The 21,598-nt window shown below is 47.3% G+C and overlaps 1 protein-coding gene across 2 annotated transcripts; it reads left to right on the top strand.

Annotated features, from left to right (window-relative positions):
* Positions 1-172: 172 nt before the first annotated feature.
* Positions 173-19,659, top strand: LOC103300630 (glutathione S-transferase A2). 2 transcript variants are annotated; one of them, XM_008157505.3, is made up of 7 exons: positions 173-213; positions 5,145-5,251; positions 13,006-13,057; positions 14,074-14,206; positions 16,113-16,254; positions 18,374-18,505; positions 19,282-19,659. In XM_008157505.3, the coding sequence occupies exons 2-7, from the start codon at positions 5,165-5,167 to the stop codon at positions 19,402-19,404; spliced, it is 669 nt and encodes a 222-aa protein (XP_008155727.2). In that variant the 5' UTR covers positions 173-213; positions 5,145-5,164; the 3' UTR covers positions 19,405-19,659. The 2 variants fall into 2 exon arrangements, with proteins under 2 accessions (XP_008155727.2, XP_054577976.1); XM_054722001.1 differs by lacking the exon at positions 173-213 and adding an exon at positions 1,088-1,144.
* Positions 19,660-21,598: the final 1,939 nt, after the last annotated feature.

Here is a 21,598-nt window from a genome sequence, read left to right as displayed (position 1 = left end):
ATTAACCAGTTGTTTCGTGATGTGAGGATGACTTGTCATTTTTCTTCTTATTTAGCATTGAACCCATGGACCCTGAACATTGTGGGAGGGGCTTTCCCTTATCTGGAAGCTCCCCCTTTCAGGGAGGAGTTATTCAACTGTAAAAACAGCTGCCAAACACACGAGGAGGTGGCTGTGAGTTGCTGAGACAAGTGGGACACAGACTTTAACAAGGTAAGTACTGATTTTATAAACCTTCATATATGGCACCACATCCTCACAGAGAAGTCACTAAAACAATATATCAAAATGTGTCCATAGTACAAGAAAATGTCTGTTTTATACTCACATTGTGCCTTCTTGGTGTGCTTAGGGAACAGTTCAAGAGTTGTTCACTCAATTGCTACTGGATGCATCTTTATGAAAATGTAAAAATGAAGAATTTAGAAAGCAAGGGCGTGAGCATTGTGGTGTGAGAAAAAGTAATAATATAAGAAGAAAAAAATGATAGCATTTTTGGCAATCTGAGAACCTGACCAGTGCAAGACAGTGAAGGTGTTTGTACTGAAGTTTCTTTCTCTGTAGAAATAGTCAACGTGCAGCCATTGTGAATGGCAATACTGTAATACTTTAGAGGCTGTGGAAGTTCAAAATTGAATATATTCTGATAGGATGAAATCAGTCTGAATGTCAGTGGCACTAGATTGCACTCAGTCTCTGCCGTGATTAGCTAACTGAGAAGTCCCGCGCTCTCTCTGGGGTTCATGGCCAGTCTAGCAAATGGCTGGAACAGGGTTCTCAACCGTGATGCTATTGGCGTGTTGTGCTGGGTAATACATTGTTGTGAGGAGCTGTCCTGTCCATTGTTCTATTTCTTTTGCTTGTTTGTTGAAAAATATTAAAGAAATGTGCATTTAATTAGTTTTAAGGAATGTACTTGACAATCATGTGAACATATATTTTCTCAAATTTCCAAGCTTTACACCTTTAAGAAGCAGCAACGATCATTTGTTTATAAGTTTTACAAGAAATCATCACTTCATCAATTCAGTCACCATGGTTAGGATTGATATTCTCACTTTTTCTCTTCATTTCACTCTGCACTTGCAGGGAAAACACAGAGTGGGGTAGAGTTCCATCCTGGTGCTATTTACAGTCTGTGGAGGTGAGTGAGAGGTGCAAATGGATAGAGAATTACTGCATTTTTAAAAACAACTTTATCTTGGAAAGATTACATAGATTTAACAGCCAACTGCAAAACCAACCATAAAGTATTTTCAACTAAATACACAAAATATGTGTCTGTTAGGATAACGTGGTTAATGAAAAAAAGCTGGGTAACATGCAGATTGACTGTGGGTGAATAAAATCATATTTGTTCTGGAACTCTGAATCAAGAGATAGATTGAGCCCACAACCCAGGCATGTGGGTTTATCTATCTAAGCTAGCAGCTAGATAAATAGATTGACAAATAGATGATTGGTAGATGTAGACGATAGACAGACAGATGATAGAGGATGGGCAGACAGATAGGTGGTGATGATGATGATGATGATGATGATGATAGATTAGATAGATAGATAGATAGATAGATAGATAGATAGACAGATAAAAGAAGACACATGTGCTAACCAATGTGTACAAAGACTAACCCATTTCCCCGGAACTGGGAACAGGAGGGGACCTGCATTTATTAATTCCTATTATGACTTTTATGTACATTTTCACATTTATTTCTCAATAGCCCTCAAAAGTACATATTACCTATCTCTAATTTTAGAAGAGAGAATTGGGGTGCAAATATTAAACAACCTGGCCACTATATGAACCTTACAAAGAAAGGAGTTGGGCTTTGTCTCTAAGTCTCCCACCTCTGTGCTAAGAAATGCTGTGAGGGCTGTCTTGGAGCCTGCAAACCAGCCTCAAGAAAGCCGGGACCTGGAGGAGAGGTCGCTGGGGCAGCGCTGCTGGTTTCCAGGACTACAGTGAGGAACTAGCTCTCCACTGAACGACACAAGACACTGACTCCAGCAGTGGGACCCAACCTGATGTTTGTTCTCCCCCAGCAGTCTGTGACCCCTGAGGGCATGGAGCAGGCTTGGTTGCAGTGTTTAACCTTAGCAGGGTGTGACAAATGAGGGCTGTGGCCTAGTCAGGTTCTCAGGTCTGCCCACCAGACTGTGACCAATGAGAGCAGGGATCAGTCCCGGTTCCTGTCTTTCTCAGCTGACTCTGACCCTGAGGGCAAGGAGCTGGTCTGGTGACTGTGTCTACCACGTATGGCTCCCCGAGGGCTGGAACCAGCTTCAGTCCTTCTGTGCCTCAAAGCAGCATATAATTAATTTCGGTTTTAGTCCAGTTTTATAAGTTAGTAACTGATAAATGTAGTCCTTTTGCATTTCTTGTGATAGTAAACCATTTGGATTTAATTTTGTTAAAAAAAAAAAAAAAACACAACAAAAAACTCTGTGATGAGGACCACCCCGAGAGACTTAGCTCCTTTACTTTACTACGGAATTATCATCGGACATATTCCTTTCAAGCTGACTTCCTTATTCAGGAAATATAGCGATGCTAGTTCCCAATTCACTCACAGTTTTTTAGGATATTAATGTAAAGCAAGGCATGCACATATTAATATTTCTTCTTGTCAAACCACTAAAAATTAGGGAACAAAAAGGAACTTATGAATTCAACACTTTTCTCTTTCCCTCCTCTTTAACCATTAGCTGGCTAATGGGTTCTGAGTGGGAAAAATGAACGAAGGTCTCAGGAGAGAAGCAAAAAAAGCCTGCCAAAGTGTTATGAAATTGGAAGATGAGTTCAAAGTAGCCTAACACTAACAAAGCATAGGAGAGTAGGGGTGGTGCTTTATCCATTTAAACTTCAGTTTCCTCATCTTTAAAATGGGATATTAGAAGCTGTTTCCTAGGGTCGTTGAGGGTAGACACAGTAAGTAGATACTGAGAATCAGGAACAAAGGTGTGTGACCTCTGGCAAGTCGTTGACTATCTGTGGTTCTCATTTTCTGTTGACCAGGCAGTTTCATGATAACTTTTGGCCCAGTCATATCAGGACATTGGGTACCTCCTATTTGGAAGGGGAAGAACGTTGTTTTTTAAGGAGGAGCTTTATGATAAAACATTACATAAGATAGATATTATTTCTCTTTGTAACTTGATCCTCAATCAATGGAGGAGGCAGCTTAGTGAGAGGATTTGAGTCACTAAGCTCTGCGAATTCTAGTCCATAGCAAACACCTGCCACATGCTAGTGCTAAATTCTCCTCTTCATTCTGCTGAATCATTGCATCTCCCATTTCCCATGATAAGAAAGTACAATAGACAAAATCTCCACTTATAAAACAGGTTGATTGCCCAGCCAGCATGGCTCAGTGGTTGAGCATGAACCAAAGAACCAGGAGGTCATGGTTTGATTCCCAGTCAGGACACATGCCTGGGTTGTGGGCTCAATCCCCAGTGTATGGCTTGCAGGAGGCCGCCAATCAATTATTCTCTGTCATCATTGATGTTTCTATCTCTCTCTCCCTCTTCTTCCTCTCTGAAATCAATAAAAAAATATTTTTAAAAATAACAAACATAAAACCCAAAACAGGTTGATTAAATATGTTTCCACAACAGTCTTTACTTTCTAAAGCTTAGATTTTTGAATCTCACATTAACAATGTGGATATTAAAAACATTTTGGTATTAAAATTCAAGTCCACTCACTTTTTCAGAGATATATCCATTGGGTAAAGAGAAGTATATGTTTTGTCTCAAACTCCACAACAACAAAAATGTTCAAGAGAATTAATGTTTTCTAAACAGCACTTTGGATTTACAAAGAAAATGCAACTGTTTCTCTCTAAGTCCTGGCTTTGCAATTCATGCTTTTAATGAGTCCTGTGTGTTTCCATTCAGGCAATGATAGAACTAGTTCTGTCCCTTGTTGGAGGCATTAAGTTTCATTCTCAGGTTCCTGGCTATGTCCAGTTCTTATGCAACCTGGGATAGGCCAGACACAACCAAAGTATTTGCTCCTCTTATAATAACCAAGGAAGTGTGCACATATGCACACACCTACACAAACAACAAACATAACTGACACTAAACCTCATGAAACAATGATTACCTGTTCTACCTAATATGCACTCTGATATTTTCTATTTTTTTATTTCATTTTTTAAGTTGGTGGACACCACTTAACCTTGAGCAAGTTATTCTGGAAGCCTCAGTATCCCCAACTGTAAAAGGAAAGTAATAACAGAATCCATCTCAGGTGATTTTTATAGGATTAAGTAGAAGATAAATAGGTGAGAGAATGCCCATTGTATGGTAGGCATTGAACAAATGTTAGTTCCATTCCATAGACTGTCAAGTTAATGCAGTAACATTAATTTTCTAGCTTATAAAACACACCAAGTATAGGTAAAATGTAGAATTCCAAAAAAGGTAAGGAATTAGCCCCCTGTGTTTGTGGAAAGAATTAGGGTCTTTTGAGCTACAATTGAGTGAGTCTCTGCCCTAAGTTCAGCTTTTGAACAAATGCAGCATAACCTCCACGGTCTGAGGACTGACTCTGCTCCCTCCTCCTCCTCCCTCTCAGTGAAGTCCTCTGGTTTCAAGGTGCCTCACAGGCTCCCAGGGCCCACACCTGGGTGGTTTCTAGCCCTTCCCTTTTTTAGTTTATTTTTAGATTTCCATTTCCATCACTAGCGGGAGTATGACTGTGAACGTGCCTTTGGTTTCATGAGCTGAATAATGGGTGTAATAACTAATTCATGGGGCTGTTATGAGGATTAAAGATATAATGTGTTCAAAGGGCCAGAATCATTAGGAAATTTTCAATAGTCATTACTTTTCTAATCCTTCCCCTCCTCCTAACACCCACAAATACATCTTTACCACACCCTCTCCCCTATTGCCTGCCAAGTCAATCAGATCTTACCCAATAGAAATATGACAATGGTTTGGAGTAATTTCTCAGGGGTGGCTAGTGATGGGTGAGGAATCAGACCAAGAAATACGTTCCACGGATTCTTCCAACTCTGCCACAAAGAAGGCAGATACTTCCTCAGCATTGTTGGTGATCTTCTACCACACATCAGAAAGTGAATGTTTGCTTTTGTGTTTCATTCGTTCGTTTGTTCATTCATGTTTAGAGAAACCAGGAGACTGCATCATGGCTGGGAAGCCCAAGCTTCACTACTTCAATGCACGAGGCCGAATGGAGTCCATCCGGTGGCTCCTGGCTGCAGCTGGAGTTGAGGTGGGTTCTGAGTTCTGTCATCTTAAGTTGGATCTAAAATTGACTATATTGAAGTACTTTTGTTACCGGACAGGGAAAGGCCCGGAGAGGGTCTGCCTCAGGCTAGGGTGTAGTGTGTGGGTTCTTGACTTGGTATAGGAAAGGTTTCACAACTTGAGTTCAGGTGATTTTGAAAGTATTGTAAATTTGTTTGTTTATTTGTTTAACTTTTTAAAAGATGGGGAAGTGAAGCAAAGGAAGGACTTAGGGGAGAAGAATCAACAGGAGAGAGGCTAGGCAGTGGTCTGCTTTGACTCCCTAGAAACGTTAGAGGAAAGAAGTGAGCCAAGGCAGGGATGGTTTTAGCTCACTGGGAAGTCAGAGAAAAGGGGGCCTTGGAGACAGGATGAGGTGCTGAGCCCGCTGCTCTCCTGGTTGCAAGTCTCATGGAGACCCTTAGAGTTTCAGAGGAAGTAAAAAGTTCATGCACAAGAAGGGGCATGGGTGTGCTCTAGAATGAGCCTGCTCTTGGTCTTTGTCCTGAGGGCTTTTTATCTTTTTTTTTTTTTTTTTTTAAATTTCTTTATTGATTAAGGTGTCACATATTTGTCCTCATCCCCCCATTCCCGTCCCACCCCTCTCCCCACGCATGCCCCAATCCCCTGTTGAACTTAACCGTTGGATAGGCTTATATGCATGCATACAGGTCCTTTGGTTGAACTCTCCCCCTCCCCCCCACCCTCCCCCTACCCTCCCCTATCCTCCCTCTGAGGCCCGACAGTCCGATCGATGCCTCCTTGCTTCTGGTTCTGTTCCTGTTCCTCAGTCTATGTTGTTCATCATTTCCCCTAGATGAGCGAGATCATATGTCACTAGATATATACTAACAAGAACTGAATGTGAGACGAGCAATAATAGTTATGCTGACAGGCAAATGAATCAATCTGTAGCGAGCTTCCCCCTGGACCAACAGTTCTTTTGAGACCCAATTTCAATGTCCAGTAGTTCCTTATGTGTACATGTCAGCACTGACCCCCCAGCTCTGGATGGTGGACAAATGGTGGCAATGGAGGTCCGACTCCCTCTGGCTTGGTCTCGGCCGAACCCAGGGGCACGGCGTCACCCAGACTAAGGGGCACGTGGCCTCACCCCTACCCAAGGGGCGCGTGGTCTCACCCGGGCCTGGGACCCAGCCTCACCCGGATGGATCCAGAGGCGCACGGCCTCACCCGGACCCAGGATCTGGCTTTACCCGTACCCAGGGACGCTTGGCCTCTCCCAGACCCAGGGGCACGTGGCCTCACCCGGGCCTAGGTGCACGAGGCCTCATCCGGATCCCGGGACACATGGTCGCACCCGGACCCAGGGACGCTTGGCCTCTCCCAGACCCAGGGCCACTTGGGCTCACCCGGGCCTAGGTGTACGAGGCCTCACCCGGATCCAGGGACACATGGTCTCACCCGGACCCAGGGACGCTTGGCCTCTCCCAGACCCAGGGCCACTTGGGCTCACCCGGGCCTAGGTGCACGAGGCCTCATCCGGATCCAGGGACACATGGTCGCACCCGGACCCAGGGACGCTTGGCCTCTCCCAGACCGAGGGCCACTTGGGCTCACCCGGGCCTAGGTGCACGCGGCCTCACCCGGATCCAGGGACACATGGTCTCACCCGGACCCAGGGATGCTTGGCCTCTCCCAGACCCAGGGCCACTTGGGCTCACCCGGGCCTAGGTGCACGAGGCCTCACCCGGATCCAGGGACACATGGTCTCACCCGGACCGAGGGACGCTTGGCCTCTCCCAGACCCAGGGCCACTTGGGCTCACCCGGGCCTAGGTGCACGAGGCCTCATCCGGATCCAGGGACACATGGTCGCACCCGGACCAGGGACGCTTGGCCTCTCCCAGACCCAGGGCCACTTGGGCTCACCCGGGCCTAGGTGCACGCGGCCTCACCCGGATCCAGGGACACATGGTCTCACCCGGACCCAGGGATGCTTGGCCTCTCCCAGACCCAGGGCCACTTGGGCTCACCCGGGCCTAGGTGCACGAGGCCTCACCCGGATCCAGGGACACATGGTCGCACCCGGACCCAGGGACGCTTGGCCTCTCCCAGACCCAGGGCCACTTGGGCTCACCCGGACCTAGGTGCACGAGGCCTCATCCGGATCCAGGGACACATGGTCGCACCCGGACCCAGGGACGCTTGGCCTCTCCCAGACCCAGGGCCACTTGGGCTCACCCGGGCCTAGGTGCACGCGGCCTCACCCGGATCCAGGGACACATGGTCTCACCCGGACCCAGGGACGCTTGGCCTCTCCCAGACCCAGGGCCACTTGGGCTCACCCGGGCCTAGGTGCACGAGGCCTCACCCGGATCCAGGGACACATGGTCTCACCCGGACCGAGGGACGCTTGGCCTCTCCCAGACCCAGGGCCACTTGGGCTCACCCGGGCCTAGGTGCACGAGGCCTCACCCGGATCCTGGGACACATGGTCTCACCCGGACCCAGGGACGCTTGGCCTCTCCCAGACCCAGGGCCACTTGGGCGCACCCGGGCCTAGGTGCACGAGGCCTCACCCGGATCCAGGGACACATGGTCTCACCCGGATCCAGGGACGCTTGGCCTCTCCCAGACCCAGGGCCACTTGGGCTCACCCTGGCCTAGGTGCACGAGGCCTCACCCGGATCCTGGGACACATGGTCTCACCCGGACCCAGGGACGCTTGGCCTCTCCCAGACCCAGGGCCACTTGGGCTCACCCGGGCCTAGGTGCACGAGGCCTCTTCCGGATCCAGGGACGCATGGTCTCACCCGGACCCAGGGACGCTTGGCCTCTCAGACCCCGGGGCACGTGACCTCACCCATGCCTAGGTGCACGAGGTCTCACCCGGATCCAGGGACACACGGTCTCACCCGGACCCAGGGACGCCTGGCCTCCCCCAGACCCAGGGGCACGTGGCCTCACCCGGGCCTAGGCGCACGAGGCCTCACCCGGATCCAGGGACACACGGTCTCACCCGGACCCAGGGACGCCTGGCCTCCCCCAGACCCAGGGGCACGTGGCCTCACCCGGGCCTAGGCGCACGAGGCCTCACCCGGATCCAGGGACACACGGTCTCACCCGGACCCAGGGACGCCTGGCCTCCCCCAGACCCAGGGGCACGCGGCCCCACCCGGGCCTAGGTGCACGAGGCCCCACCCGGATCCAGGGACACATGGTCTCGCCCGGACCTAGGGGTGCGTGGCCTCTCTCAGACCCAGGGGCACGTGGCCTCACCTGGACCTAGGTGCACGAAGCCACCCAGACCCAGGGGCGCGTTACCTCTCTCAGACCCCTGGTCGCGTGGTCTCACCCGGATCCAGGGGCTCACGGCCTCACCCGTACTCGGGACCCAGCCTTACCCGGATCCAGGGGCCCACGGCCTCACCCGGACCCAGGGTTCAGATTCGCCCGGACCCAGGGGCACATGGCCTCACCCGAACCCGGAATCCAGCTTCACCTGGACCCAGGGGCGCGTGGCCTCACCCAAACCCAGGGGCGTGAGGCCTCACCTAGACCCAGAGGCGTATGACCACATCTGAGCCCAGAGGCTCGCAGGCTCGCCTGGACTCGGGTCTTAGCGGGGTTTCGTCTTCTTGATCCCAATTCCTGTTGGTCAATTCCCTCTCAGCAATTCCTTCAGTCATTTTCTCAGAGCTCCAGGGCGGCTGCCGCAGAACTCGTTGGGCGGCGGGCTCGGCAAGGCTCCGGTGTGCCCGGTGCCCGGCGGTGGGCTGGTCCGGTGTTGCTGCGTCGGCCCTTGGGTCTGCAACGGTGGCCAGTCGCTGTTCGTGCGCACCTGGCCACTTCGGGGCATTGAGATTCTTGAAGGACTCGGAGGTCAGCAAGCACGGAGTCTCCCACCCCATGTCTCCCAGGGGCTCGTCTGTCCGTGCTCGGCAGCGAGTGGAGCCGTCCCCTCAGCCGGAGACCGCCGGGGGAACTGCGCCGAGCACGTTCCTGGCCACCATTGTGTCGCCTGAGCCATAGTTCTTAAAGTGTGGACTTTGGGTCACCGGCATCAGCATCATCCTGCGTACCCCTCTCTTTTATTCTAGTTGTAGAGCATCTGCTCAGCCAGCCCCCCGGTCTTTCTGGCTGGTGTCTGCTCTGCTCTCCCGTCGTAGTCTCAATATTGTTGTGGTAGGCAACGATCAGGCTGCCGCCCTATGTCTCCATCTTGGTCCTCCTTTGTACAGTTAAGTCTTGATTATTGTTGGTGTCACTGGGAGGAATTGTCCTCCAGGCCAATTGGCCGTGAGGACCCTCTTTGTCCATATAGGAAGAGTTGCTGTGCAGGAGACATGTTTGTGGGCCGGGTCTTGATGCAGCAATGCCTTGGCGCTCACTGAGTCTGCCTCTAGAATGCCTCCCTTATGCAAGTGATTGAAATCTGGTGTCATCTCCCACCAACCACTAGATGCCCTCGTTTCTGGGTCTCCAATGCAGTGTGGGTCAGCCACTACCTGAGGCACTCAGCAGGAAAAAGCTTCTGCTCAGCTTGGCTGGGGCGGAGCTACAGGGTGGAGCCTACAACCTTGGCTTCCTGTCAGTCCCGCCCTATGAGGCTCCTGTGTCTGTGTCCCTCTGTATTCCTTGCAAACACCTCTGAGAGAAACGCGCCCTGGAGTTTCGCCCACTGCCAAACAGTCCAGTCCCTCCCCTAATGAATCTGGACTCCCAGATTCTCGCCTGGAACTGGGTTTCAGTGCAGTTGGAACTGGGTCTCAGCGCAGTCTGGCGTCCCTGTCTCCTTCCCAGCAGGGCCACCCAGTGGCGCAGGCAAAAGTCCGTCCTCTGCGCACCTTCCAGTGCGCGCGTCTGGAGCCGCCGCTTCTCTGTGCCTCCGCCACCACAGCCCAAATTCATTCCCCCAGCGTGCGCCTGGCTTCCCAGGGTTTCGCCCGGAACTGGGGTTCAGTGCAGTCGGAACTGGGGTTCAGCACGGTCCTGAGCTTATGTCTCCTTCCCGCTAGGGCAGTTCAGTGGCGCAGGCAACAGTCCGTCCTTTGCGCCCCTTCCCGTGCGCGCCTTTGGAGCTCTGCCTTCCCCCGCTCCTCTGTGCCTGCGCCCCACAGCCCAGATTCATTCCCCCAGCCTGCGCCTGGCTTCCCAGGGTTTCGCCCGGAACTGGCGCTCAGTGCAGTCGGAGCCGGCGCTTAGCGCACTCCGGAGCCTTTATCTCCTTCCTGCCAGTGAACGCCGGCCAGGCCGTCAGCCGCCCCTTCCTCTCCGGCTCCATCCTCCCCGCAGGCGCGCGTGCTCGTGTCTCCGCCAGTTTCTCCATACCTCAGGCTTTTACGGCTCCCCCGATTGTCCCCGTGGCCTTCTCCTTCCCCCCAGCTGTGGGCATTTCAGTCCGCCAGCTCTCCTGTGGTTCTGGACGATGTCCGTTCTGACCTCTAGTTGTGCCTTTGAAATTGTTGTGCCCGGCTGCAGGTTAGGTGTTTCACCTATGCCGCCATCTTGGTTTCTCCCTGTCCTGAGGGCTTTTTATCTTTTTTTTTTTTTTTCCTGTGGAGGAGAAGCTTGGGGGGCGGGGCGGTGGGGGGCTCATAGAATATTCATCAGCTTTCCAGTTGTGTTTTTAACATGTTGATGCATCCAAATAAGTGTGTAGGGAGTTTAGGATTATTCTTTGGTCTGCTTTACTATTTTACTTTTATCTTGGGTCTGTCTGGTTCTAATGGGGTTTTTGTTATTTTTTTCCCCTGACTTCATTTTTCCTTGGGTTTGGCTGGCACAAATGGCATTAATTGGGTCTCTGTGTTCTATTTCCCCCACCAGGTGAGTTAAGCTACGTATTCTCTGGTCAGGGAGAAGTATTAACCATTTGCTCCCAAGTGTCCTTGGTCAGGGAAGATAAGGTCTTGTGTTTCACTAGCTGTCCATAGGTTGTTCAAATTGTTTGGCCTGGTTTAATGTTCTTGTCTCAGTTTCCCTATTCCACTTGCCCAGGAATTTTCCTAGCTTCGTACTGTCCTGCCACACTTTCTCAGTAAGCTATAAGCTTTTTTTAAGCTTCTCATGAGTTTTGCATTAAAAAGAAAACTGCCAGTTATTAAGAGATGAACAGGTTTAACCTAATGTATTAATTAAAATTTCCTCTCACCCTGTCTAATTTTGCTAAGTGGTTAGAACAATGGCCCCCGAAGTGAAAGGTCACTGTTTGAATTCCTGGTCCAGGGTACATACCTGGGTTGCCAGTTCTATCCCCACCCTGGTCAGTGTGGGTGAGGGAGGCAACCAATTGATATGTCTCTCTCACATCAATGTTTCTCTTTCTCTCTTTCTCTTTCCTCCTCCTCCTGTTCCTTCTCCTCCTCCTCCCTTCCTCCTTCCTCCTTCCCTTCCTCCCTCCCTCCCCCCTCCTTTCCACTCTCTCTCTAAAGAAAAAAAAAAGTAATGGAAAAAATATCCTTGGGTGGGGATTAACAACGACAACAAAAAATTCTTCTCATTAAGGAACACAAACAATTAAAATAACTTTAAGAAACTAATCACAATGTGTGGGCCTTATTTGGATTTGAATTTAAACACACTGTAAAATATCATTTGTAACATTTATGCAACATCAAAAACATGAACATTGATTGAATATTGGATGATATTAAAGAGTCATTGTTGATGTTTTAAGTGTGATCATGTATTGTGGTTATTTTAAAAATAATTCTTATGTTTTAGAGGAACAGATTGAAGTATTTAAAGGTGAAATATATGATGTCTAGAATTGGCTTCAAATTATTACAAGAGCGGGAGAGTGGGCATATACACGACATAGGGTTGGATTGAGTTGGTAATTATTGAAGCTGGGTGATGGGTACAGGATGATAATTTTCTGTTTATTTTTATGCTAGAAATTTCCATAATAAAGAGATAAAAATAAAATACTATTAGAAAATAAATGTAATTTAAGTTCAAGCCTAAACCAGAAATATAGGGAGAAGCAGACTGTAAGAAACTGTGTTAAAAGATTTAATACACCCACTCAGCAACGATTTTGTTGAGCACCTTTCACCTTTCAGAGCCAGCTTCTGTGCTAGGTTCTGGGGATACGCAGAAGAACAGGACAGACAAGGTCCCTGCCCTCAGGAAGCTTATATTTCAGTCAGGATGCAGACAAGTAAACAGATGAATAAAAGAAGAATGGGAGCGTCTAGGAGCACAGCCAAGCACTTACCTTGTCAAAATTCCAGATTCTCTGTGGAAAACTGGTCGTTTCTGTGGCACTCTGTTGAGCTCTGCCCTCTAGAGGTGTCATTGAGAAACACACCTATCAGTCCAGATCAGAGGGCACCAGCATCTCTGTGGAACCCAGGTTTTCTTGGGGAGGGAGTCATGGATAAGGTGACCAGATCGTCCCGCTTTTGGCGGGACAGTCCCGATTTTTAACAATTTGTCCCGCGTCCCAGGGCGTTTTAAAAAAGTCCCTATTTTTGGAAACAGGGAACAGACTGACAAATCTCAGAGGTAAGGGGAGAGGGAGGGGAAAAGATTAACCAAAGATCTTTTAAAAACCCCACAAAGATCTTATATGCATTACCTATGAACAAAGACAATAGGGTGGTAAAGGCCTGGAATGGAGTGGGAAGTGGGTAGCGGGGGGGTCAATGGGGGGGCGGGGGGGGAAGGAGAGTATCTGTAATACTCACAACAATAAAGTTTTGTTTTTTTTTAAGTTCTATACTGCTATGGAATGAGTAACAAGAACTCCTTTACTGTTTCTGCTTTCCAGTTTGAAGAGCAATTTTTGCAAAGTCCAGAAGACTTGGAAAAGTTAAGAAATGGTAAGACTATGTATCTAAATTGCTCTGATGAGGAGTCTATAAAGTCAATAGTGAGGTTTGAACACCAGGCAATGCCTATGTGTGTGTATGGTGAGAGCTGGCAGGGGTGGGGGGGGGAGCAGTATAGAGAGGAAGAAAAGTGGTTCAAGTGTAAGGATGGGGGTCCTTGAGCAGGTCTTATCACTCACTTAGGATACGAAGGGCTTGAACTCTCAGAGTATTTGCCAAGGCAGCCATCCCCTGTGAGCTGGAATACCCCCTCTTTGCTTCTCCTGCCTTTCTGCACCCACCATGAGTGAAGGTGTGTCTGCTCAGGACCCCATCTATCCACCAACTCTCAAACACATGCATCAGGGTGAAGAGAGTAGAAACAGGCCCAGCAGTTGCCTTCAATCTGGCAGGTTTGACAAGACTTAGGCAGGTTTGACAAGGTAATATCCCAGTAGTATTACAGACTCAGATAACAAGATGGTGTTGAATTAGTTGGAAGGCCACGTGACAATGTGAAGAGGAAGAGAAAGAGAAAGAGCCAGCAGCATTGGAGTCTGGAAAACAGGGCCTGCCTGCACACACTGGCGAGTGCTGGAGTTTGAAGAGCACACAGAACAGCTACATAGAAATCTCACTTAGAATTTGCCTTAATGCCACGAACCCCACAAGACTTACTGTGGGAACTCCCCATCTGAAATGGCATCTGACTGGTGGCCCTTGGCAGCCTCTCTCCAACTTCTTCCTAAATTATCCATGAAGATAAGTCAATTAAAAAACACAGGCACCTACCGTGTATCTGGATGGGAAGTGAAAAAAGATAAGTGAAATAATAAATTAAAAGAAACAAAAGGCAGATTGTGAAGAAAAAGGTTACAGGAAGCGGAAACCCAATACTATTTCTATTAAAACGTTACCAGGCCATAATTTTTTGTTTCCATTCATATCTTTAGTCATTTTAACAAACATCTTTTCATCCTATGAGTGTGGAGATGTTTCACTCTACTTTTTCTTTCTTCTTTCAAAAGATGGGTCTTTGATGTTCCAGCAAGTGCCCATGGTGGAAATCGATGGGATGAAGCTGGCACAGACCAGAGCCATTCTCAACTACATTGCCGCCAAATACAACCTCTATGGGAAAGACATAAAGGAGAGAGCCCTGTAGGTATTTTTTTCTGTTTGTTTTTTTTTTTTCATCAACAATTAATAAACATTTAGGTTCTTCATTGCATGAAAGGTCCCAGGTTCGATTCCGGTCCAGGGCATGTACCTTGGTTGCGGGCACATCCCCAGTAGGGAGTGTGCAAGAGGCAGCTGATCGATGTTTCTCTCTCATCGATGTTTCTAACTCTCTATCCCTCTCTCTTCCTCTCTGTAAAAAATCAATAAAATATATTTTAAAAAAATAAAATAAAAGAAGATTCAGTCCATGGCTGTAGCACAGGCAGTGACAGAGGTTTCCAAACACTGGTGAACTATGAAGCCAGGAGGATGGTGGAGTCATGACTCCAGGTGCTCAGGCCATTAAAGAAGAGGCTGAGGGAGGAAAGGATTGGAAGGAGCTACTTTTCAAGGTCCATAAATCACAGGAATAGTTTCCAGGAACCGAATTTATCAGCCTGTTGTGTGGCCTGGCCACTTGACAAAGGTTTGTAAAGGTTGGTGCCCAAGATGCTGGAGCATTTTGATGTAAGTACTGAAGCAGCCAGATTTATTCAATACAACTACATCTGGGGAGGGGTCTCCTCCCTGTCGTGATGGGACCACATGGTTGAAACTAAAATCTTGTAAGGAACTATCTGACAGTTACCCAAAACGTTAAACATAGATTTACCATATCAGCACCTCCACTACTAAGTGTGCATGTACTCAAAAGAGTAAAACATATATCCACACTCAAACTTGTACAAAAATGTTCATAATAGCATTATTCATAATATTCAAAAAGTGGAAAGAACAAAGGTGTCCATCATCCAATGAATGGATTGTGTATCCATGAATGTAATGTTGTTTGGCCATGAAAAGGAGTGACAGTGGATAAGCCTTGAAAACATTACGTTGCATAAAAGAAACCAGACATCAAAGGCTCATGTTGTATGATGTCTTTCAGATGAAGTGTCAAGAACATTACTTTTCATGGAAACAGAAAGAAATTTTGGTTTCCAGGGGCTGGGAGACCGTGGGGTGGGGGGTGGAGGGGAGAGAGAATGTGGAATGCTGCGGGAGCACACAGCATTTCCCTTGGGGGGGGGAGATATTCTGAAATTAGAGTGCAGTGATGGTACAGAAACCTGTGAATTTATGAAAAATCACAAAATTGTACATTTAAAAAAGGGGCATTATGGTGTTTGAATTAAATGTCTATAAAATTGTTATCTCTTAAAAAAGGAAAACCTCTTATAGGAAGCCCCGTTAGGCACAATAAAAACCTATCTCCTGGAATATGCACTGGTTGGAACTATATAAAGAATCACACCCATTCAGGGGATGTTTTAGGTGGAGACTTGAGCAGTGCAAACAGGGCCAAAGTTTAGAAACAGCACATGGAGCGGGTTGGGAACTGTGTTCTATGGGAACTCACTGGAAGAACTGCTAATATTGGGCATATAAACGGGCCTGGGTGGTGTAACAGGATGAGAGAGGGAGAGGGACGTGACTGAGGTGTCTGTGCCAGGGACTCTCTGCAGATCCCTCAGGTGGCAGGCCTTCAGCCTAAGGATCACATAGAGTTTGTGCCCAGGACCAACCAAAACAGAGATGGCAAACCCTAGGTAGCATCTCACTGGGTACCTGCAGTGACTCCACCATTTCTCCAAGCCTGTGACTCTTAACACCTCACTGATGTTCTCTGTCAGGATATTTGGTCTTGGGCATAACAAAAATTTTAGATGTAGATATCCACCTTGATATGAAATGTTAAAATTAGGTGAATATCATAGCTGAATGACTGGCTTATAAAAATGCACCCAATGGAGTTGCCCTCTCCTGTTTCCCCATTCTCTTACATTTTTAAACTATAACATGAAGGCAGGTGACAGTTGACAATTGGGTCATTTTTGTCTTTCAGGATTGATATGTATTCAGAAGGTATGGCAGATCTGAATGAAATGATCTTGCATTTGCCACTATGCCCACCCGATCAAAAAGATGCCAAGATGACCCAGATCAGAGAGAAAACAACGAATCGTTATTTCCCAGCCTTTGAAAAGGTAAGTGGGCTGTTCAGTGTTTGGGGCACTGAGATTAGAGGACAAAGAGAAATGGTGCCTGGGAAGTCCTGGGTCTTTGACCTTCACTTCCAATGGGCCCTCCTGACTACTGATGGAGCACCCTGGCTCTCCAGGGATGTTATCAAAATCAGCTGTGGGGAGGATAGGAACCTGTTATACCCAAGTTATAATCTTTCAGCAAAATTTCTTTTTTTAAAAACAAATATGTTTTTACTGCTTTCAGAGAGGAAGGAAGAGTGAGAGATAGAAACATCAATGAATGATGAGAAAGAATCATTGATTGACTGCCTCTGTATGACCCACACTGGGGATTGAGCCTGCAACCCAGGCATGTGCCCTGACCGTAACCCATGACCTCCTGTTTCATAGGTCAACGCTCAACCACTGAGCAACACCGGCTGAGCCAAAATTTCAATTTACTAGGACCTGATTTAAAATTCTCTATTTGATGGCATTTTATGGCCACAGTTAGAGTGTGGACTGTGGAAGGCTCTGGGAGTCAAAACTAGCAATTGGAGTGGATTTGGCAGAACACCATAAAGGGGATTTTCATCCAAGAGAAGCAGGAAGAAAGCAACTTATTAGGAAATATGCTGGCAACATGCGTAGGAAACATGAGACCGATTGCCCAACAGTGTTTCTGGGACGGATGAGAAGTATCTAAGGAGATGGGGGCAGTGGGATGGAGAGGAAGAGACAGATGAAAGATGTTAAGGAACAAACAATCTACAAAATATTGGATTGTCAGACTTTAGAGGAAAGCTATGCAAAATAAGGAAATAAAGTTCCATGATTTTGTATGTAGTGCAGACCATAATTTTTCTCCCTGAAGGTAAAAAAAGATTTCAAGATCCAAATTTCCTGAAATCAAACTAAATAAAAATTATGGACCAAATAATGATTGTAAGGGCTACAGGAGGCTTACATATAAAAAAGGTTTAACACTAACACTCTCATCTTTATAAAGCATTAAAAAGCATTTATGAAACAGTCTTTCATTCTACACATTTTAATTCATTACTTGTGTGTTCGTCCATATTCAAAGAGCGAAAAATGGAATAGTAATCTAATAATACACCCTCCTGGGCCTTGTGGTGCTGAGAGTTTAGGGGACATTCACTCAATGACAAGGTCAGTAGGCACTGCAGTTTGAGGATGCAGATACTTTGAAATCAAAGAGCTCCATGATAACATCAGTTAAAAATGTATGTTACAAAATAGGTTTTGACCTTATCATATTCTTTACCAAATAATTATCCATTCTTCTATATGCATGCATGATCTGAAAGTGTATTTGCCAATATGTTATTATCTTTAGTTGGTGGTGCTATGTGTGTTTATTCTCTTCATATTTTATGATTGCTGGAATATTTTAATAAATATCATACATTTCCCCCAAACTTTTATTCTGAAAAATTTCATACATTCAGAATAATTGAACACATATGCACCCACCATGGGGATACAAACATTAACCTTTCATTATGTTTTCTTTATCATGAGTTTCTATCTCTGAGCCCCTCTCTCTGTCAATCAAACATGCTGTTTTTAGATAAATTACAAAGTGCATTTCAGGTATCACTGCAGTTCACACATAGACATTTCAGCAGCAGATCATAACATAGTGCAATTTAGGAGACAGAGCCCATATTGCAAGAGAGATGGTGAGTTCAAGTTAACCCAGGTTTGCATGAGGTTCCAGAGACAGACCAGGAAATGAGTAGCGGAGAAATGTAGGCTCTGATATAGTCTGCTCAGGATTGAAGAAGGATGTCCTAGAGATGGATCTTTGCCCAAGTGAGAGAGGAGACAGAGAGAAGGAGGGAGAGAGAGAGAGAGCCATGTGCTAAAGTTCAGGGCTCCAAAGGGCAGAGCAAGGGGCCAACAGACACACAGTGCAGCCAGAGCTAGCCCTGGGCCAGCGCAAGATGCATAGAGGGAGCCCACTGATATGGGAATGGGAAAAAGAGATGGTAGCCTGCACCTGTCCAGGGAGACAGCAGAGATGGGAAGCCGGCCTGGAGAGACCTGGGCAAGGAGCAGGGGGACCCAGCCTGAGTGCCCCTGTGTTCATAACCTGCTTTCTCCATTGCACCAGGTGTTGAAGAGCCACGGACAACACTACCTGGTTGGCAACAGGCTGAGCAGGGCCGACATTCACCTGGTTGAACTTATCTACTATGTTGAAGAGATTGACCCCAGCCTTCTGGCCAACTTCCCACTGCTGAAGGTGACCCCTTTCACAGCCCTGGGGGAGGGAACCCACTTCTCAATCTTGGAATCTGATATCTGGGCTCTTAGACTGGCAATATTATGATCGCATCATTGTCCACGCCCCGCTGCCCCCAGGTCTTCAAAATTTGCTCATAGGCCCTGGTCTGAGGCAGGAAAAGAATCTTGTTTTGCCAAGGAAATTGGAGGTAGATGCTGCCCCACTGAGAATAGTTTGTCTTTCACAATGAGAGGGACCTAGGGCTCAGCGTCTCTGTCCTCAGCTCCTGCTCCTTTTCACAAGCACTGTGCTTCCCTCCCCACTGCCCTCTCTCTCTCTCCTCTCTCTCTCTCTCCCCCCGCCCCTCTCTCTCTGAAGATTGCTTTTGACTATCCTCATGGTTGACCTTCTATATTTTCTATCTTCAGTTCCAGCCCAGTTGTCCCACATATTCACTTCTCCAGTTTGGAGCCTTTCCCTGTGTTGCTCTGACAGACTCATTAGTCTTCCTTGTCTGCACAAGAGTGATGAAGCTACCAGATTTCCATGTGGGGAGGAAGACAGGAAAGACTGTGAACTGAATCAAGTCTTAACCATGTCTCTGGGGGAAGTATTGAGCTGTGTTTCCTTCCTCTTATCTTCTTGTCTTGCTGGGTGTCTGTTTCCCCACCTCAGGCTGGTGCTGATGGAAGGGACGCTGGTGGTCCTGTCTAGGAGGGTCTCAGATTCCCTGGCCTGTGTAATGACAGGTGGGTGTTGTGTCTCCATCTGAGGCTGTGCTTTGTGCATTGCAGGCTCTGAAAACCAGGATCAGCAACCTCCCTCCTGTGAAGAAGTTTCTGCAGCCCGGCAGTCAGAGGAAGCCTCCCATAGATGCAAAAGCTTTAGAAGAAGCCAGGAAGATTTTCAAGTTTTAAATAAAGCAGGCATGGACGCCCAGCGCATGCAGGTGCAATATTTAGAAGTTGTGCAACAATGAAGTGCTCTACCTAGATGTAGATCCTGGCTGTTGTGAGAATAATAAACTTTTCCAAAATAATTAAATCTCCTATGAGCAGATTTAGTTACAGTTTATTCTTGTTCATTAAGTTCCAATATGAAATCAGATTTTCAATCTCCTTCTATTGCATTTCTCTTGGAATTCAAAATTAAATAAAAAATGGAAACATGAATTATGATGTCTCTCATCTTTTCCAGGAATTGTCACATATCTGTCACAGAGCCCATCAAAGATTCAAGTGTAAAATTCATATCTGACATTCTCAGTTGTTCACAAGAAAACAGCTACCCCTTTTGGTAATGGTATAAGAAATTTTCTTTTTTTTACTTAGGAGTTGTTTTCCTTCTGGTAATAATTTTTTTTTGTTTTTGTTATGAGTTTGGTTCTCATGCAATACAACAGTGATATGCCTACTACAGACTTCTTAGTGCATCCCCACGTGCCTGGGAGTCACTGAAGGACTTATCTTCCTGTCTTAGGTGTCGCTTTCCCAGCCTCATGCTGGTGCTGATGGAGGGGGCTCCATGGGTCCTGTCCAGGAGGGTTTCAGAGTGTGTCCTAGGGGGTGGGGAAATGATGAACAAGACAACAGACCCAAGCTCTGCTCTCTGGTGCCTTTGTTGTCCTTTCAGTCCATGACCCCCTGGCACATCATCGCTCTGCTGCTTAATGCTCAGTGGGGCCCTGGCTGAGCTTTCTCTCAGATCACTCAATGTTGCTCAGACCTGGACTTCCAAGGTCTGATTACATGTATAAATTATATGTTAATGAATGCATATAAAATCTATTTTTCTGGCCGGTCACTGGGCAGAGTGGCTGGATTAGGAGTGATTTCTAACTTCAGCCACACTCGGGGCTCATCATGAACACCCTCCCAGAAAATCTGGGCTTTGACATAATGAGTTCTTCTCCCCACAATGAGCTTCCTCGTAGCGTGGGGAGGGAGCTGACAGACACACAGAGCTCCTTATCTGTAGCTTCACTTCCATCTAGTCTGCTGTCTCCTTGCAACCAGAATACTTTTCCTAAAATGCACATTTGAGTATCACCACCTTCTTTAAGTCCTTCAGCGAGTCCCAGGCCTGTGGGAATTCCTCCTCCCATCTGTCCTCATCCCCTCTTTCCCACCTGACCATGCTTAACACCTCACCTCAGTTGTTTCTCTGTGCCTCCCACAGAGCCCTCTAAATCACTAACAAAGCTGAATGCCACTGTGCCTCCTCCACTCTCCTGTGAGGTTCTGGTGTGCGGTCATGGCTGGGTGGCTTCCCTACCGCTTCATCACAAATGGTCATAACACCTTGCACAACTCCACCCACAGCTTGAGGACCTAAGGGTTTGAGTCTGGGCTTTGGGAATTCCTCAAGATTCCACACACACTCTCATCTGCCTGACATCTGTATTCATTCACCCATGTCTTCATAATCCTATCTAATAAAAGCCTAATATGTGAAGTGTCCGGTTGGCCATTCAACCAATCAAAGCGTAATATACTAATGATATGCTAAGGCTGCTCAACCACTCGCTATTATGTACACTGACTACCAGGGGGCAGATGCTCTGACTGGTAGGTTAGCTTGCTGTGGGGGTCCAGCCGATCGGGACAGAGCGAGATGGGCTGGACATGCCCTGGAGCCCTCCTGCGGTCCCTCCCTGGCTGGCCAACCTCCCACATTCCTCCCCGGCCCCGATCGTGCACCAGTGGGGTCCCTTGGCCCTGCCTGCACCATCTCGCAATCCGGGACCCCTCAGGGAATGTTTGAGAGCTGGTTTCGGCCCAATCCCGCAGGCCAGGCTGAGGGACCCCACAGGTGCACGAATTTGTGCACTGGGCCTCTACTGTATTCATATCACTCAAGTGCAACATAGGGATCTTGCATGGATTCTGATGCAAATAAGCCCACTGTAAAGAAACCCTCATGAGACAATGGATGAAATTGGAATGTTGAATATTTAATGAAATTAAGAGATTATAATTTTTAGTGTGATAAGAGAATAGTATTATTATACTTAGAAAGAATCCTTACCTTTTAGAGATTAGCATACCTAATTTCTTATTGATGAAGTGATAGGCAGTCTAGGATTTGCTTCAAAATAATTCCATGGTTGTG

The sequence above is a fragment of the Eptesicus fuscus genome, chromosome 10, assembly GCF_027574615.1.
Source record: "Eptesicus fuscus isolate TK198812 chromosome 10, DD_ASM_mEF_20220401, whole genome shotgun sequence".
Classification (NCBI taxonomy): Eukaryota; Metazoa; Chordata; class Mammalia; order Chiroptera; family Vespertilionidae; genus Eptesicus; species Eptesicus fuscus.
The sequence above is the reverse complement of the archived record's forward strand: the minus strand, read 5'-3'. Positions and strand labels throughout refer to the sequence as shown.